The 19,347-nt window shown below is 55.3% G+C and overlaps 1 protein-coding gene across 1 annotated transcript; it reads right to left on the reverse strand.

The window, feature by feature from the left end:
- Positions 1-97: 97 nt before the first annotated feature.
- Positions 98-17,895, reverse strand: SPAG5 (sperm associated antigen 5). Its single transcript, XM_039365556.1, has 23 exons — positions 17,833-17,895; positions 16,509-17,296; positions 14,716-14,908; positions 13,781-13,900; positions 13,052-13,144; positions 12,136-12,249; positions 11,362-11,481; positions 11,162-11,254; positions 10,977-11,078; positions 9,123-9,216; positions 8,772-8,907; positions 7,652-7,733; positions 7,412-7,545; positions 7,155-7,320; positions 6,972-7,068; positions 5,330-5,407; positions 4,437-4,548; positions 4,188-4,299; positions 3,252-3,332; positions 3,035-3,166; positions 1,297-1,371; positions 1,122-1,202; positions 98-241 (listed from the first exon to the last, which is right to left on the reverse strand). Exons 1-23 carry the CDS (start codon positions 17,851-17,853, stop codon positions 170-172), a joined length of 3,096 nt encoding a protein of 1,031 aa, XP_039221490.1. The 5' UTR covers positions 17,854-17,895; the 3' UTR covers positions 98-169.
- Between the last annotated feature and the right edge of the window lie 1,452 nt (positions 17,896-19,347).

The raw sequence follows: 19,347 nt of genomic DNA on the forward strand, positions 1-19,347 counted from the left end.
GTTAGCGAGGCGGGGGGGGGGGGACGTCTACAACTACACAAAGCTGAGAGCGTCCCTGTTGATGGGACTAGAAGCTGAGAGACAAACTGCCAGAGCCTTGCAAACATAACATTATTTACTTCAATAGACAAATAGGAGAACAACCCTTGCTTTCACCTCCGGGCCATCTTCAGACAAACAAATCCACAAGATGCTGGACCTCAGCGAGGCTGGATACTTCATCCGGCAACGTGGAGAGGGCCTGGGGGGAAATAGGAGAGCACTGAGGCCCCTGGGCTCCAGCCTGCAGCAGCCGTGCAAAAAACAGCAGCGGGAGAGGGAGGGGGGGGTGTCCCTCTTCTCTTGAGGGTCTTGAACCGGTCTTGGTGAGGCTGCCTTGCATTTTGGCTCAGAAGCCGCAAACCTGGCCGACTGTCATGGCAGCCATGCCCTTAGCTGGCAAGCCAAATGGAGCATGTGAATCCCAGAAGGCATGATTTGGAAGGGACTGTGGAGGTCATCTAGTCCTCCCCTTCCTATCCCTAAGAGGTAGCCATTTGAAAAAACCCCTCCCAAAATAGAAGAATCACTATTACTTTAGGCAGAATCCTCTCTATTGGAAGGGTCTCCAACCGTGGGCACTTGAAGACTTCAAATCCCAGAATTCTAAAGCCAGCTATGAAGGGAGGGGAGTTCGTGGGGGGGGGGGGAGGAGCAGGAGGGGGGAAAAACCTGTGGGGTCCTTAGTGATCTCTCTGATCTGGGTGGTTTCCTTGCAGACGTTTCACAACCCAACTAGGTTACATCATCAGGGCTAGAAGGGAGTGGGCTTTGAGGATGGAGGGTCTTAAAGCAGGACTGGCTGGGGAATTCTGGGAGTTGAAGTCCACAAGTCGCCAAGGGTGGATATCCCTGCTCTATGTGACGCTTAATCTACTGGGTGAGTGCAAGGTCTGCTCAAAACAAGAGGACTAGCCCCTTAGGTGCCCCGAAGGATTTGGCCCCAATCCAGGAGCCTCAAAATTTGCCCCCAGACTTATTGCTACTTCCGGTCTTTCTCAGAATAAAGCCAGGGGCGAGTGCTACCCTGATGGACTTCTGCCTGCCTCCGGGACTTCATCAGGCAGGGCCTGGACACCCACCTGCTTCAGCTTCGCCTCCAGTTTTTCCTGGTGCCACAGCAGCTGCTGGGCCTGGCAGAGCCGCTCCTCCAGGCCTCTCACCTGCGGGCACAACCACGGAGCCCCAGAGTCAGGACAGGCCCTGAAGGCCAGCCCACCCGGAGGGGAGACCCCAGCCCATCCAGCAGACCCCCACCTGCAGCACGTGGCTGGTCAGGGCCTTCGTGTGGTCAGTGTCCTTCTGCAGAAGCAGCTCCTTCAGCTTTCCTACCTGTGGGGGATGAGAGGCCATCACGAGCCCGGAAAGGGGGCACCTGAGCACGCACAGAGTGCCCGCTCTGCTCAGCAAGGGGCGACTTGTGATCCCGCACCCTTTTGCACAGGAAAAAAGAGATTCCTCACTGGCCAGATCTTATAGCTAAGTACAAGACAGTCCTCTGCTTAGACCAGTGATTCTCAACCTTTCTAATGCCGTGACCCCATAATACAGTTCCCCATGTTGTGGTGACCCCCAAGTGGGTGTGGCCACCAATAAGAGGGAGTAGGACAGCTAGGGAAAAAGGAAAAAAATGGCGGACAGCATGGTTTGGTGACCCCCGTGAAATGGTCATTCGACCCCAAATGGGGTCCCGACCCACAGGTTGAGAACCACTGGCTTAGACATTTGTTTAGCGACCGTTCGAAGTTACAACGACACCAAAGAGACTTATGACCGGGTTTCACACTTAAGACCCTTTGCAGCATCCCCATGGTCACATGGTTAAAATTCGAACACTTGGCAACTGGCCTGGATTTATGACGGTCGCAAGTCCCTAGGGTGTGTATGTGTGTGTGTGGTTTTACTGCGATCCCCTTTTGCAAACACAACTAGGCCCCAAATTTCCGTTCCTAAGCAAGACAACAGTTTCATTGTTGTGACCTTTCCTGCCACTGTTGTTAAGTGAATCACTGAAGCTGTTAAGTCAGTTAACACGGACATTAAGTCAGTCTGGCTCCCCCCCATTGACTTTGCTTGTCAGAAGGTCGTAAAAGGGGATCATGTGACCCCAGGAGATGACAACCGTCATAAATACGAGTCAGTTGTCAAGTGTCCAGATTATGATCGTGTGGCCGTAGGGATGGCGAAACGGTCGTAAGTGTGAACAATGGTCCTAAGTCATTTTGTTCAGTGCTGTTGAAATTTCAAACGGATGGCAGGAAGGTTGGGATCACCCATATTTCAGGTAGCCTCCTTCTAGATAAGGAGGTTCCAGAACAGAGGTGGGGACTTTAAATCCCAAAAGGCTGGTTGAGGAATTCTGGGAGTTGAAGTCCACAGGTCGCAAAGGCGCCATAGTGTAGGACAGAGATAGGCCACCTTGGCTCTTTTATGACTGGTGGGCTTCAATTCCCAGAATTCCTGAGCGAGCATGAGGGAACTATGGCCCCCTTCACGACTGGTGGACTTCAACTCCCAGAATTCTTGAGGCCAGCATGGCTCAGCTTGGAAACCTCCCTTTCCCCTCAGCATGGCTGGCTCAGGAATTCTGGGAGTTGAAGTCCACCAGTCATAAAAGAGCCAAGGTTGCCTACCGCTGGTGTGGGAGATGACCAGGCCGAGCCTGAGGGAGGAGGGCCCAAGCTGCTGTCATTCTCCCTTGGTGCTGGGAGGAGATCTAAGCCCCGCCCACCTTGAATGACTTCCTTATCTCCCGCTCATTTGCCTTGACTGTTAGTTGCCCAGATTCTTGCAGAGAGCTTAAACTTGCGATAAATCTCGATAACCTTCTCCCGATTTCCAGGGTGCTTGACAGATTCCCACCCATGTTCCAAATCCCGCAGCAGGTGACAGAAAGGAGGGCATCCCAAAAACCTCAGCATGGGCTGGAATTACGGCTCCCGCAAGGGTCCTAGAAGCCAGGACTGGTGCAGCCCCCTCCCCCAGTCCCTGGCACCTCCTGTCGCAGCCAGATCTTCTCCTGGACTTCGGGCAGTCGGGTCCCGCTCAGCTCGTCCCACAGAGTGGCGGCCGTCGTCTCCGACTTCTGCAGCTCCTCCCTCAGCAGAGCCACCTCCTCTCGCAGGGTCTGGGGGGGGGGAAGGCTGGTCAGTTGCCGGTGGGGCAGGGCGAGGAGCCCACCTCCCAGCTTGTGCCCCTCCCCGTGGACGTACCGCCACTTCCCTCCTCTGGTCGCTCAGCTGGAATTGCTTCTCTCCTTGCTGACGCAGCAGCTCCCGCAGCTCCTTCTCGCTCTGGGGGGGGGGGAGAGAAAGAAGGGTCTTTGGGGGCAGCTGGAGGAGGAAGCCAGTCCAGCTTCCAGGACTTAGTGGGGCTGGGGGAGACGGCAGTGGCAGAGCACAACCCTCCCTTCAAAGCAGCCGCCCCTGCTGAGGATGGAGGCCACCAGGTTGCAGGAAGTGGCCCGGCTAGATGACCTCTGGGAGTATGACTGAGAATCCCAGCTGGGAAGGGCCCTGCCTGAACCACCTAGATGCCCCCTGTTGGATTCTTTAAATATATATATATATATATCAACATTAAAATATAAACTCAAAAAAGAGATAAAATACAAAAACAAAGAAAAACTAAACAAGACATTAAAAATGTTTATAAAAAAACACATAAATTGTCCATCTTGTTGAATATTAATGAATATATATCAAGAATAATAGTCCCCCCCCTTGCAAAACAAGCATACAATTTCTGGCATGCTAGAACAAGGGGGTGTCCAATTATGGCAACTTTAAGACTTGTGGTCCTCGACTCCCAGAAAAGTTGGCTATGGAATTCTGAGAGTCAAAGTCTTAAAGTGACTATGGAATTCTGGGAGTTGAAGTCCACAAAAGTTGGCTATGGAATTCTGGGAGTGGAAGCCCACAAGTCTTAAAAGATGACTATGGAATTCTGGGAGTCGAAGTCCACAAAAGTTGACTGTGGAATTCTGGGAATGGAAGCCCACAAGTCTTAAAAGATGACTATGGAATTCTGGGAGTTGAAGTCCACAAGTCTTAAAGCTGACTATGGAACTCTGGGAGTTGAAGTCCACAAGTCTTAACAGTTGCCACGGCTAGTGTCCCAGCCCACGCAGCCCCCCCCCCGCAGCGCACCTGGATCCTCTGGTGCAGGGCCTTGCTGAGCTTGGAACGGGTGGCGTTGCAAGCGTCCATCTCGGCCTGGTGTTCCGTTTGCGATGTCTCCAGCTGCTGCTCCAGCTGCAAACTGCCAAGAGGAGGAAGGCAGCTCAGCGCACAGCTGCTTCCCCCCCCCCCGTGAAGGACCAGGAAGACCCCTCTTCCATCTTGGTCCATCAGAGCCAGCGAGCAGCACCCCCCCTCCCCTGTCCGGCCAGCGCTCACATCTGTGCCTGCCGCTCTTTGATGTCTTCTTGGCAGCGCCTGGCCAGCAGGCGCAGCTGCTCCAGCGCCAGGCGCAGATCCTGGGTGTGGCTGGCCAGGGAGGCCTCAATCTCTGCAGGGAGAGTCCGGACAGTGAGGAGGGAGGGCAAGGGGGGGGGTAGGAAGAGGGGGGGGGGTTGCCTCAGAGCAGAGTCAGAATCACAGAATTGGACAGGACCTTGGAGGTCTTCTAGTCCAGCCCTGTACTCATGTAAGAGACCCCCTAGACCAGTGGTTCTCAACCTTTTTAATGCCGCGACCCCCAACCGGTCGTAAGTCGAGGACTACTCAACCGGTCGTAAGTCGAGGACTACTCAACTGGTGTGGCACCGTTTGCAGAATGGGACTTTTGGCGGGCTCAGCAGGGCAGAGACAGCCTGGACAATTCCTATTGGCTTTTGAAAGCCAATAGAATTAGACTCTATTCAAGAGAGTCTATTCTATTGGCTTTCAAAAGCCAATAGAATAAAAGGGAGTAGCACAGCTAAGGAAAAGGGGAAAAAAAATGGCGGACTGCGTTGTTTGGCGACCCCCATGAAATGGTCGTTCGACCCCAAATGGGGTCCCGACCCACAGGTTGAGAACCACTGCCCTATACCATTCCTGACAAGTGGCTGTCCAGTCTCTTTTTAAAAACCAGGGGTGTCCAATCCTGGAACTTTAAGACTTGTGGACTTCAACTCTCAGAATTCCTGGAATTCTGGGAGTTGAAGTCCACAAGTCTTAAAGTTCCCAAAGCTGGACACTCTTAGCCTACACCACCCCACACTTCCCAATCTCTTCTCAAAAGCCCCCCGTGATGGAACCCCCACAACTTCCAGAGGCAAGGAGTTCCACTGGATCATTGTTCATACCTGAGGGCTGAGGAGGAGGGGCCGGGGCTGTGCGCATAAACGCGGTGGTCTCGCTCCAGAGGCCTGGGATCGTTTTGTCTGAAAGAGACAAAGGTTGCCTTCTTTGGGAAGCTCCCCCCAAACCAGGATAAGTGGAATTTAAGTAGTTCTTGACTTACGACCGTTCGTTTAGTGACTGTTCCCTGAAAAAAGGGACTTAGGGCCGCTTTTCCCTGTAGCAGCATCCCCCAGGGTCACGTGATCAAAATCCGGGCGTTTGGCAACTGATGTGTATTGACGACGGTCGCAGTGCAAGCCCCCATTCACTTAACCAGCATGTGACTGACTTAACATCTGCGGGGACTCACTTAGCAATGGTGGAAAGGAAGGTTGTAAAATGGGACAAAACTATTGAAGGTGTGTCTTGCTTGACACAAAAACTATTCTCTCAGTTGTGGTTGTAAGTCAAGAACCCCCTCTAACACACACATCACATTAAAAATGGCTAAAAACTAATAATATAGCGAATAATAATAACATGGTTAACAATACAGTTAAACTACAAGAGAACTATAAGAAAAGCGGGTTGTTGAGCTGATAGCTCCACCTCTTCCCCCGCCCCCCCCCCCTGGCAAAATCAGAATTTTGTGTGTTTTATTCATTGTTCATTTCTTTATTAAATTTACTGGCTGCCCCTTTTTGCAGAGGCTAATCCCGGACAGCTTATAATATTAAAAACATAAAACGATTTGTCAAGGTAATGATTTAAAAGCTAACCAGCTGATGTAATGTGAGATATAATAATAATCAAGTTGGAAGGGACCTTGGAGGTCATCTAGCCCAACCTCCTGCTCAGGCAGGTAACCCTATACCATTTCGGACAAGTGGCTGTCCAGTCTCTTCTTAAAAACTTCCAGTGTTGGAGAATTCACCACTTCTGGAGGCATGTATGATGTAATGATGGAAATGACTCAGCAGGGTCTGTGTCCCTTTAAGAGCCTTGTATAAAAGGAAGGCTCTGCTGCTGTGTTCTCTCTCGTTTTCCTGCTGTAACTGCTGTGTGTTGGAGACTGCTGCATTAACATGTGTAAGTATATTGTTCCTGAGGTATGATAATGTAGTTACTGTAAGATAAACCACCATTTAATATAGACCACTGTTTACTATGTTTACTCCTGGGTTAGGGCAAGGAGACTGTGCACACTCTGACACTGACTAGGTAAACAATACAAATACTGTAAAATGCAGGAAATCCTCAACTTACAACAGTTCATTTAGTGACCGTTCGAAGTTACAATGGCCCCGAAATAAAGTGACTTAGAGCCGTTTTTCACACTTACGACCGTGGCGGCATTTCAATATGGTCACACGATCAAAATTCAGGCGCTTGGCAACCGACTCGTGTCTATGACAGTCACAGTGTCCCGTGATCCCCTCTTGTGAGCTTGCGACAAGCCAAGTCGACGGAGGGGAAGCCAGATTCACTTAACGACCATGTTACTAATTTAACCATCGCTGTGATTCGCTTAACAAGCGTGGCGAGAAAGGTTGTAAAACGGAGCAAAACCTCACTTAACCACCATCTCACTTGACAGCGGAATTTTGGGGGGGGGGGCTTGTAAGTCGAGGACCAAATGCAGGTGGCCAGAGAAGGGCTCCTCACCTTCCTGGGATGCCGCTCGCAGGACGCTGTCCACCAGGGAAAGCCCCGGGCGTTGGGAGGGGCGCCGGCCCGGAGTGCGAGTGCTGCTCTGGACTGCCTGGGAAACAAGCCACAGTTGAGGATGGCCCTTTCCGGAGAAATTCAGGGGCCACCAGCCCGGCCAGCAAACTGGGTCCGTCCTACCTCTCCTGGCAGGGCCGTCCGCAGGAGGTCCACAGCCCCCAGGCACTGGGCGTGGAGACCCCCCAACTCCTCCACGGCCCGGGAGAGCCCCCCCAGGCCGCTTTCCATGCCCCGGAGCTCAGCCCTGGCCTCGTCCAGCTCGGCACTCAGCAACTCCTGCTCCTGCCTGCGGGAAGGGAGGGGGTGGAGGAAGAGTCAGAGGGTGGGCTCGACCGCCCCGGACCCGAGGGATCGGAGAGGGGGAGCCCGGCCCTTACTGGAGTTTCCGGTGGGCATCCTTGAGATCCTCCAGCAGGCTGCTGCGTTCTCTCAGAGCGGCGAGGCTGGCCTTCAGCTCTTCCTCCGTCTCGCTGAGCTGGCGGCGGGCAACCTGGTTCTCCTGCTCCAGAAACTGCAGGGGGGGGGGTAGGAGAAGGGCACCCCGAAATAGAGCCCAGGGCAGTCCAGGCCTCCCTTCCTTCCCCCCACCGCCAGCCCCCTCTCGGCCCCCAACCTACCTCGCGGCAATCCAAGGCCTCCCGAAACTCCCGCTGGGCGCTCTCCCTCTCCTGCTGCGCCCGCTCCTTTTCCTGGGCCAGCCTGCGGGGGAGAACCCCCCAAGTTAGGGGAGGGGGCTCCTGGATGTGCCAAAGCCAGTTTACAAGTCCTCCCTTTACAGCCAGAAGTGAGCCCCAAGTATACGGGTATAGGGTTTCCTGCCTGAGCAGGGGGTTGGACTAGATGACCTCCAAGGTCCCTTCCAACTTTACTATTATCCCTATTGTATGCTGCACCGCAAGGCCGTTGTTAAGTGAGTTTTGCCCCATTTTACGACCATGGTTAGTGAGAAGGTCGTTAAGCGAAGCTTGGCCTTCCCACTGACTTTGCTTGTTAGGTCACGCGACCCCGGGACTCAGCGACCGTCATAAATACGAGCCAGTTGCCAAGAGTTTTGAGCACATGACCCCGGGGACGTTGCAATGGTCGTAAGTGCAAAAAAACCGGTCGTGAGTTTTTTTCAGTGCCGGTGTAAACTTCGAAGCGTCACTAAACGGACGGTCGTAAGTAAAGGACTCCCTGTGCCTCCGTCCGATGGGCGAGGCAACTGATGGTAAAATGGAAAGTGGGTTCAGAGCTTCACACACCCCTCAGACGGCCGGGGGTCTTCGCAGTTGCTGCCTCCCCCAAAACCCCTCATTACTACAAGAGTCTCACTCGGTCTTTGGGAGAATTAGAGGGGGCTGGAGGTGTGGGAATTGCCCCCTCGACTCCTGGGGGGCTGAAGTCCACCCTCCAATGAAGGAATCCAGGGGTTGAGCGCAGCCCTTTTAAGAATGGACGATTCATGCCTGGGGTGTCCAAGCTTGGTCACTTTAAGACCTGTGGACTTCAACTCCCAGAATTCCCCAGCCAGCACAGCTGGCTGGGGAATTCTGGGAGTTGAAGTCCACAGGTCTTAAAGTGACCAAGCTTGATAAATAATCCCCAGGTGAAATTAAAGAAAAGAGAGACCCCAGACCCATCCAGAGGTTGTGCAGTGGTTGGAATCCCGGCAGTCATGGCTGAAAACATCTGGAGGGCGGCAGGCTGGCGAAAGCAGCCAAGCTGCTGCCCCCCCCCCAGCACATCAGAACTCACCTGGCGGTCTCGTCCTGCAGCCGCTGAATGGCCATCCTCTTCTCCTCCAGCTGCTGGGTGAGCGCCAGCTGTTTCTCCTGCAGCTGCTCCAGCTGGTATTCCGAGGCCCTCGCTTCTTCCAGAGCGGCCTGCAGGTCTGCGGACAGGGCAGGGGTCAAGCTCCCCCCCCCACTCTTGGTGGGCAAGACCCCCAGAAGGGGCTTGTCCTCCCCCTCCTTCCCCACCCCTCTGTGGTCAAGCCAGAGGAGCCAAACTTTGGTGACCTCTCGGCTCCAGGCCCGGCATGCTGGACGCGCGCCACAATTCCCGGCGCCCGCTTTGGACCGGGCACAGCGCCTCGTTGGGGCTCACCTTGGTCCAGCTGCCTGTTGGTCTCCACCAGCTCGTTCACCCGGCCCAGCACTTCAACCAATTCCACCGTCCTCTCCTCCAGCTTCTGGCATACCTGCACACGTCACATAGGAGGGCATGGGCATTGTAGTCCCTGCCTGCCTGGCAGGGAGCCACGGCAGCGGGACCCTCCAGTGGGGCTGACCCCGGAGATGCACACCTATCAGCTCAATCCTGTTCTCCCCCTTCGCCAAAGGGGGATTTGGCCAGCTGGGAAGAAATGTTGGGGAGGGGGTTCAGGAGACCCCTGCTATGGAGAGAAAGAGGGGATCCACCCTCCATGCACCCCACCCATTTCCTTTGGAGGGGGGGGCACCTTCCAGTGTCTGAAGGTCCCAGTGTCTGCAGAGTGCCTGATGGGCCAGAATTGAGACAGTATTTAATATTTATTTGCTACTAGCTGTACCCAGCCACGCGTTGCTGTGGCTCAGTGTGGTTAAATGGAAAAGAAAGAAAAGAGAAAGCACACGTTTGTAATATGTTTAGTTTCACAATGCTTGTGGGTATACAATATTTTTTGTTGTTCCATTGTGTGTGCAGATATAGAGATTACATCCAACAGATGGCGCTGTTTTTCAAAAAAAGCATGTTTTTACCTGTCACAGATGTGACATCTATATAATATAGATATATAAAAACACACGCGTATTCGAATACAACGTTGGGTCAAAATTTCAAAGCAATTGGTGAAGAACTTTCGGAGATGTAAGATTTTGAACAAACGAACATTTACATTTTTATTTATATCGATAGAAGATGTATGTAGGGGTGTGGGTCTATATACATATGTTGTACATAGTATGTTTAGGTGTGTGTCATATACGCGTTTCACTTTGACAGCAGGCAACTAAATTTCATTTTTGATGTGTGCCGTTGTGCCCACAGTAAAAAAAATGACAATAAAGATTATCTTATCTTCAGCTCAAAAGATAGAAGGAGGGAGTCCTCGGCTTACGACCACAATTGAGCCCCCAATTTCTGTTGCTAAGTGAGACAATGGTTGAGGGAGTTTGGCTCCATTTTACGGCCTTTCCTGCCGCTGCAATTGTTAAGTTGGTCACTCGGTCGTTAAGTGAATCTTCCCCCCCAGGGGCTTTGCTTGTCAGGTCTCAAAAGGGGATCACGGGACACCCCCCCCGAGGGACGCTGTAACCGTGATAAATACGGGACATTTGCCAAGCAGCTGAATTTTGACCCTATGATCGTGGGGATGCCACGACAGTCGTAAGTGTGAGGACTGGCCATAAGTCATTTTTTCCAGCACCTGCGTAACTTCGCACCCAAAACCTTTGCTGAAGGATGAGGCTTTACGGCCGAAGAAAGCCAGAGGAAATGGGGGTGGGGGGACGCCTGGAAGGGGTTTTGGGGACCCAGGAAAGCCGCACCATATCATCTGCAACACCGGAGGTGTGTGTTGGAGTGCAATGCGGCTTAGTCCTCGGTTTACAACAATTCGTTTAGTGACCGTTCAAAGTTACGATGACGCTGACCAAAGTGATGACCGTTTCTCACTTACGATGACTCCAGGGTCAGGTGATCCCCTTGGGCGGCCTTCCGACGAGCAGAGTCCATAGGGGAAGCCAGACTCACTTAACAACCGTGTGACTGACTTAACAACCACAGCGATTCACTTAACAACTGCGGCAAGAAAGGTCGTAAAATGGGGCAAAACTCACTTAAATTTTGGGCTCAGTTGTGGTCGTAAGTCGAGGACCACCTCTGGCACAGTGCCCACATAAGAAAGTGCGGTGAGGGGGGGGGATCAATGGGTCTCATAAGGACTGGAACAGCCCCCCCCCCAGGAAGGAGCCTTGCCTCTTGGTGCTGGGCGCTCTCAATCCGGACAGCCTCCACCTCCTCCGCCACCTTCCGCTGGGCCACGAGGCACTGGGCCACGGCGCTGCGGCAGCCTTGGTACTGTGGGGGGGGGGAGACCGAGAAGACCCCTGTCAGTGCAGGGAGGCTCTGGCAGGGGGGTGGGGGTGGGGGTGAGCACTTACGTCCAGCCGCATCTGCGCCCAGTCAGCCTGCAGGGCCGCGGTGAGGCCGTCCCCTTGGGCCAGGTGGCGGCCGCATTCCAACAAGAGATCCGCCTGCAAAAAAAAAAAAAGGGGGGGGGGCAGAGAAAGTGGCAGCCATTGGAGGCAGTGGGCAACCCCCCCTGGCCCGGCCAGAACCGTAGCCCTCCTCGTGCCCCCACCTTGAGCGCCTTCGCCTCCTGTAGCAGGTCCCACAAGCGCCGCCGTGATTCGGCGCTCAGCTCCAGGGTGCGGATCTTGGCGGAGGCACCGGCCTGCAACGACTCCAGGACCAGATTGGCCTGCAGGGAGAGCGGGGGGGGGGAAGTGGGGGGACACTGAGGTCTCCATCTGAGCAGCTCCCCCCCTATGGCCGTGCCGGCCCACAGGGCGCGACGCAGGCAATCCTCAGCGTACGAGTACAAGGCAGCCCCCAATTTTTGTTGCTAAGTGAGCTTCGCCCCATTTTACGACCTTCCTTGGCACCGCCCAGTTGTTAAGCAGCTCACATGGCTGTTAAGTGCACCCGGCTTCCCCCTCTGGGTTCGCTCCTCAGGAATTTGCAAAAACCGATCGCATGACGCTGTGACCGTTGTAAATACGAGCTGGCTGCCAAGCGTCCGAGTTTTGATCACGTGACCACGGGGAGGCCGGAACGGTCATTAAGTGTGAAAAGACCATGTAACTTTGGTCACCAAATGAACCGTCGTAAGTCGAGGACTACCTGTACAGGCACGGTCCTGGGGGAGCAAATTGGCAGCCGGGGATGCAAGCCTCCCCCCCAACTCAGCCCCCCCCATTCTGCCCCCGTTGCCCATGCCCAGCATTGCCAGCCAGCCCCCCCCCTCGCAGGGGGCTTTGGGGAGGAGGGGGAGGAGGGCTGGGGGCGCCTGGCTGGCTCAGCTTTTTTGGGGGGGTGGGGGGAGGAGGAAGAGACCCAGGCCCCTCTCTCCTACCGCCTCCTTCGCCTTCAGGGCGGCCTGCAGCTCCCCGGCCTTGGCCTGCTGCTTCTGGCCCCAGCGCTGGACCTGGGCCCGGCCCCGAGACAGCAGCCGGCCCAGCTGCTCCTGCTGCAGGAGAGGGAGAGGCCGGGTTCAGCCCGGAGGGAGGAAAAGAAGGGAAGGAAGGGAGGAAAAGAGAAGGAAGAGAGGGAAGAATGGAGGGAGGGAGGGAGGACAAGAGAGGAAGAGAGTGAGGAAGGAAAGAATGGAGGAAGGAAAAGAGGGGAAGGAAGGAAGGGAAGAATGAAGGGAAGAAAACAGGAATGAAGGAAGGGAAGAATGGAGGGAGGGAGGACAAGAGAGGAAGGGAGGAAGGAAGAAAGAAAGGGAAGAGTGGAGGGAGGAAAAGAGGGGAAGGAAGAGAGGAAAGAATGGAGGGAGGGAGGAAGAAAGGGAAGAATGGAGGGAGGGAGGACAAGCGAGAAAGGGAGGAAGGAAGGAAGGAAAGAATGGAGGGAGGAAAATAGGAGAAGGAAGGGAGGGAAGAATGGAGGGAGGAAAAAAGGAATGAAGGAAGGGAAGAATGGAGGGAGGAAAGGAGGGGAATGAAGGAAAGGAAGAATGGAGGGAGGGAGAAAAAGAGGGGAAGGAAGGGAGGGAAGAATGGCGGGAGGGAAGAAAGGAAATGAGAGGAAGGGAGGGAAAAAGGAGAGGGAGGGAGAGGAAAAAAGAAAAAAGAGAAAGAGGGGAGGGAGAAAAGAAGGAACAAGGATGAAAGAGGAAGGAAAGAGGAGAGAGAGAGGGAAGAAAAGAAGGAGAAAGGCAGAAGGAAAGAAGGGAGGGAGGAAGAAAGGGTGAAAGAGGGAGGAGATGAGAAAGGCAGAAGGGAGGGAGGGAGGGCCGCTCTCCCCCCACCCCCAGGGATGCTCACCTGCTCCTGCAGAGACCGCCGGTCGTCCTGGAGGTGCTGGAAGGAGGCCTCCACGGTGGCCTGGAGCTGCCTGGAGTGGGAGGACCACGCTCTCTGCCGAGGGGGGGGGGGAGGGCGCAGGTTGGGCAGGAAGGGGTATTCGTGCCCGCTTTCCCCCAGCCTGGCACCCTCCAGGGTTGGGACAGTCCGGGGATCCTGGCCCTCCGGCTGGGGAAAGGGGCTGCAACGGGCAGTCGGAAGCAACGGGCTAAACCCAGGCGCGAGGAAGGGGCTCCTGGACCTTTGGACACCCCCTGCCCCCCCACCCGACTCCCAGCAGCAGAGGGGGGAGCCTGTCCGCTTCTGATCGGCAGAAGGGGGGAGGGGGGACCCAGTTGCTGCTCTTCCTTCCTTAAGGAAGGGTCCAAAGACCCTCCTTAAGGAAGGGGTGGGGGTCTCCCGGGTCTTTCTTTAACAACTGCTAGCTTGAAGTCATGCTGCATCTCCCTGGGGATACAGGCAGTCCTCAACTTACGACTTAAGTCGTAAGTTGAGGACTTCCTGTATCCCCAGGGAGATGCAGTGACTTCAAACGGTTGCTAAGTGAGCAGCCGTAAAGAGAGGACCACCTGGGAGAGGGTTCCTGGGCCCGGCTTCCCACCGAAGTTGAGAGAGAACAGGGGAGCCGAGGCACCTGCCCCCCCCGGTCCCCAAGCCCCCTCCCCAAAGGGAGCAAGACCCGGTACTTGCCAGCTCCTCGTTGGCACCCTCCAGCCGCTGGGCCAGGGCCTGCCGGCTCTCCTGGCCCTCCTGCAGGGACTGGAACCGAAGCCGCAGCTCCCGGTAGAGACCGTGGTAGAGTCGCTCCGTCTGCCAAGAGAGAATAGAACAGGAGAGTTGGAAGGGGCCTCGGAGGTCTTCTAGTCTATCCCCCTGCCCAAACAAGAGACCCTGGCTCAGGGGTGGGGAACCTTGGCTCTTTTATGACTGGTGGACTTCAACTCCCAGAATTCCTGAGCCAGCCACGCTGAGGGGAAAGGGAGAGTTTTCAACCTGAGCCAGGCTGGCTCAGGAATTCTGGGAGCTGAAGTCCACCAGTCATAAAGGGGCCGTAGTTCCCCATGCTGGCTGAGGAATTCTGGAAGTTGAAGTCCACAAGTCATCCAGGGGGCCATACTTCCCCCATGCTGGCTCAGGAATTCTGGGAGTTGAAGTCCGCAAGTGATAAAGGGGTCCATAGTTCCCCCATGCTGGCTCAGGAATTCTGGGAGTTGAAGTCCACCAGTCATAAAGGGGCCGTAGTTCCCCATGCTGGCTCAGGAATTCTGGGAGTTGAAGTCCACAAGTCATCCTGGGGGCCATACTTCCCCCATGCTGGCTCAGGAATTCTGGGAGTTGAAGTCCACCAGTCATGAGGGGGCCATAGTTCCCCCATGCTGGCTCAGGAATTCTGGGAGTTGAAGTCCAGAAGTCATAAAGGGGCCATAGTTCCCCCATGCTGGCTCAGGAATTGCCCGATCCCTCCCACCAAAGTGGTACCCATTTATCTACTCGCATTTGCCTGCTTTCGAATTGCTAAGTGGGAGAGGAAAGGGAACTCACCCCGTTCCGTGACGTTTGGGTCTTGAACCTGGGCTGGTTGACCTATCCCGGCAGGTCACCCTGCTCTCCGACCCCCAGCTTACCTCGTTGGACTCGGGGGTGGGGGTCTGGGTGGCCACGTCCCTCTGGTCCGCTGGCCCCACCCGGGCTGCTGGGGGGCGGAAGTCCTGGGCGGCCCGGATCTGGTGCGAGAGGGCTTCCATGATGACCAGGGTGCTCTGCAGGCGCCCCTCCAGCTCGGTCCGGGACAGGCGGCTCAGCTGATCCCGGGAACAGCTGGGGAGACAGGAAGCCCCCCCCTCAGTCCAGGCAGGGCAGGGGGGCTCCCCCAGGGGTGACAGGTCTGGAAGATGGCTCTGCCAAGCCTCGGATTATTAGGACAGGTCTCTGGGTCTTGAATTGCCAATTTAACCCTCAGTGCCCTGGAATTTTGGGGTCCCCCCCATCAACGTTCTGCCGCGATGGAGCCCCCACACTTGGCTCTCAGCCAGGATAAAGGTAGACTAAGGCGGCTGCTGGCTGAACCCTGCCCCATGAGCCTCTCTCGGGCTATGCTAGTCTGGTCTTCCTCAACCGTGGCCCCTTTAAGACGAGTGGACTTCAACTCCCAGCATTCTCCAGCCAGCTATGGTGGCTGGGGAATTCTGGGAGTTGGAGTCCACACGTCTTAAAGTTGTATGGTTGAGAAATGCTGCCCAAGTCTCTTTGCAAACAAAGCAAAGCAAAACCTACGCCAGGGATAGGCAACCATGGCTCTTTTATGACTTGTGGACTTCAACTCCCAGAATTCCTGAGCCAGCCTGGCTCAGCTTGGAAACCTCTCCCTTTCCCCTCAGCATGGCTGGCTCAGGAATTCTGGGAGTTGAAGTCCACCAGTCATAAAAGAGTCAAGGTTGCCTACCCCTGACCTAGGTTACAGGCTGTTGCAACCCCAAGTTGCAAAAACTATTGCTGCGGGGCGAGATTGTGGAAAAATTGAGGGCTGGTTTGGTCTGGTGGTTAAGGTGCTGGGCTAGAGACCAGGAGATGGTGAGTTCTAGTTCAGGGCTTTTCAAGCAGTGGTATGGGTACCAACTGTGGTCCATTGGCACCTGGCAGGTGATACGCAACCATCCTAGAAAAGGGGTAGCGGGGAGGGGAATGAGCTGAACTGGCAGCAGCACCACACAGGCCTGAGTGAGAGACGGCTGGAGCTGCAGGGCTGTCAGGGCTCAGCGGAAGCACCAGGATCAGCACCAGGCTCCAGCTGGAGCTCGGCGCTGATCCTGGTGTTTCTGCTGAGCCCTGAAAAAGCACCAAAGCTGGAGCTCAGCGCTGATCCTGGTGCTTCTGCTGAGCCCAGAAGAAGCGCCGATCAGCTGGAATGTGGCAGCCTCTCCAGGGTCTTGTGATTTACATTCAGATGCTTGGCAACTGATTCATATTTATGACGGTCACAGTGTCACAGGGTCATGGGAAGCAACCAAAACCTGCTGCAACCACCCAGCAGACGGGGGAGGGGGGGGAATAAAAACCAAACCCACCCCACCCCCGCTGCCAATCCCCAACAAAAATGCTCCCAACAATGAAAACCTCGGACAGGAGGAAGAGCGCCGCCGGGCGGGCTGGCAGGTGTCTTGCTCGGCTGTGGCTTGGGGGACACTTTTTTCAGGGCCATTGTAACTTCGAACAGTCACTAAGCGAACTGTTGTAAGTCGAGGACTACCTGTACCACCCATTCCTCACCCTCTCTTCTCCCTTCCCCCGAACTCCCAGCCAGAGCGACAATGGGAAAACGTGGCCTGGCTGCCTCAGTTTCCCCCCGGGCCCCAGCCTTGAAGGGCCGGTGAAGGTATGGGGGGGGACCCTCTGCGCCAGGCCCTTCCATCAGACTTACTGCCAGAGGAGGGAGTCGGTCTCGGCTGTGCTGTCGGTGGTGGTGGCCTTCTCCACAGGGGAGGTGTTAACGCCAGCCTCCCGGAAGCTCAGCTGGGAGGTCCAGGCAGCTGCGGACGCCACAGAGACGGGGGCGACGCTGGTGCCCTGATTTTTCCGTGGGAGGCTGCAGGCTTGGGCACAGGCGGGGCAGGCAGGGCTCCCCCCTTTGGGGCCTGGCCAAGAGGGGTCCATTGCTGCTGGAGACACCCCAAGTCCATCCTCCAGAACGCTCAGAGGAGACCCCCAGAGGCCGTGGCACCCGCAGCCCGCCAGGCAGATACGGGCAGGGCCCGAGTCCTGGCACAGGACAGGCCGTTCCTGGCCCTCTGGGGAGGCCGAGGCATCAGCCTCCGGGGCAGCCGAGCCAGGTAAGGGGGCCGGGCTTGGCTCCGAGGGGCTCTTTGCCCCCAAGTCCTGGCAGCTCACAGGGGTTGCCCAGGCTCCTGCAGACGCCCCCGAGACAGGCGTGCTGGTACGTTGGTCCTGCAGCAAGGCCGGAGGCAGGCAGGGGCTCCTGTGAGACTCCGGGGGACCAGGGCTGGCAGTGGCCCCCAGCTCAAGGGTCCGGGTGCTCCCCTCCTCCTCCTCCTCCTGGGGGGTCCCGGGTGCGAGGCTGCGGCGGAGGTCGGCGAGCATGGGCGAAGCGGGCAGGAGCTGCTCCAGCCAGACCAGGGGGGCCGTCCAGGAGATGGTGCCAGGTGCGGGTGATCCGTGGGGCCCATCCTGGGCAGAGGAATCCCCCGGGTCCTGAGGTCAAACAGGGGGAGGTTAAATGGGGGGGGGGAGAGACTCCAACTGCCATTGCAGAGGGAACAGGGCCCAGAGCGGGAGGCTGGCACGGCCCCTCCCTGACTCTGCAGGGGGCCTTGGCTTACAGCACAGCCTGGCTCGGGAGGAGGAACCCACAGAGGGGCCAGAAGGACCCAAAGCGGATTAGGTGCCCAGGGTTTCTAGTCCTCAAGACTTTCAGCCGCCCTCCCCCTTGGACTCTCAACCACGAGAAGATACGGGGCCCGTTTCACACTTTCCACAGAACTCCCGGGGAAGAGAAGCCTCCGCGCAGTTTCGATTCTTGCCCCCGACACGGAAGTCGGCCAAACACGCGTCCCCTTCCCCACTTAAGCGCCCCGTCTGAGACCCTCCCAACAGCTGGGCGGCGGCAGCTTCCACCGCAGGGAGGGCGACACCGGCAGCCCCGGCTGCAAAAGCCGCTGGGGAGGATGGGCCTTGCAGTCCAGCCCCTCGGAAGCCCCCCCGCCCCCTTCCCAGCGCCCCGCACCCACCTGGACCCCCGACTCAGCCATGCCGGAGAGACTCGCCGCCGCCACCGCGGGTTTTTTTGAATGAAACCGCCGCCGCGCCTCCTCTGATTGGTCGCGTGACGTCATCGGCGGCGGGAGGGGGAGGGGCCCACCGCCAAGCCACGCCCATCGGCCCTGTTCCAGGACGCTGATTGGCGGGGACGCCACAGCTCGCGCAGCACACAGCTGCGCGCGTCTCTCCCTGCTCCCTTCCGAGTCGTGGAAATACTCCGACACGCGTCTTGTAGCTGCTGACGGTCAGGAGTAAACGTTATTTTCCCGCAGCAGAAAGGATGTTTGCCCGGGGCTAGAGTAGTGAAGGTCAAGGAGTTTAGAATTTATTTGATAAGTGTCTAGTTTTTAATTATATTTTTTTTGTAACGTGGGAATGTAACGAAGAAGCTTGCCCGGAAAACCAGATATATGTAACTCGTTAACCACAACGTAAAGAGCACCTGGAGGCAGGAGAAGGAGTAACCGGTAAAAGACATTAAAGAGAGATCCAGCCTGGAAACCATTTCCTGGTAGTGAGAACAATTAATCGGTGGAGCTGCAGGCTTTCAAAAATAAGACATTTGACTGGGATGCTACAGAGCTGTCTTTCTCCACCTTGGCCTTTGAAGACGGGTGGACTTCCAGTTGAAATCCACTCGTCTTCAAACCACCAGGTTGGAGAAACACTAGTAATAGTAGTAAAGTTGGAAGGGACCTTGGAGGTCATCTAGTCCAACCCCATGCTCAGGCAGGAAACCCTATACCTCGGACCAATGGCTGTCCAGTCTCTTCTTAAAAACTTCCAGTGTTGGAGCATTTACTGTTTCTGGAGGCAGGTGGTTCCACTGGTTAATTGTTCTCACTGTCAGGGAAGTTTCTCCTTAGTTCTAGGTTGCTTCTCTCCCTGATTAGTTTCCACCAGTTGCTTCTTGTCCTGCCTTCAGGTGCTTTGGAAAATAGTTTAATTCCCTCTTCTTTATGGAAGCCCCTGAGATATTGGAATACTGCTATCATGTCCCCCCTTGTCCTTCTCTTCGTTAAACTAGACATACCCAATTCGTGTGTATATATATATACACCAGCCTGAAGATGACGAATGTGACTTCGTCGAAACGTTGCCAAGACACTTCCAATTTTACGCGGGAGAAAACCCGAACAACCAAAGACCTATATACAAATACCCGCGAAAACCTCAGAAAACATATATATATATATATATGTAGGTCCCGCGAAAACCTCAGAAAAACATATATATATATATATATATATATATATATATATATATATATATATATATATATATATATAATATATATATAATAATAATAATAATAGTAAAGTTGGAAGGGACCTTGGAGGTCATCTAGTCCAACCCCCTGCTCGGGCAGGAAACCCTACACCATTTCGGACAAATGGCTGTCCAGTCTCTTCTTAAAAACTTCCAGTGTTGGAGCATTTACTGCTTCTGGAGGCAAGGCTGTTCCACTGATTAATTGTTCTCAC

This window comes from Crotalus tigris, unplaced genomic scaffold (assembly GCF_016545835.1).
Source record: "Crotalus tigris isolate CLP2741 ecotype Arizona unplaced genomic scaffold, ASM1654583v1 scf7180000020104.566533, whole genome shotgun sequence".
Lineage (NCBI taxonomy): Eukaryota > Metazoa > Chordata > Lepidosauria > Squamata > Viperidae > Crotalus > Crotalus tigris.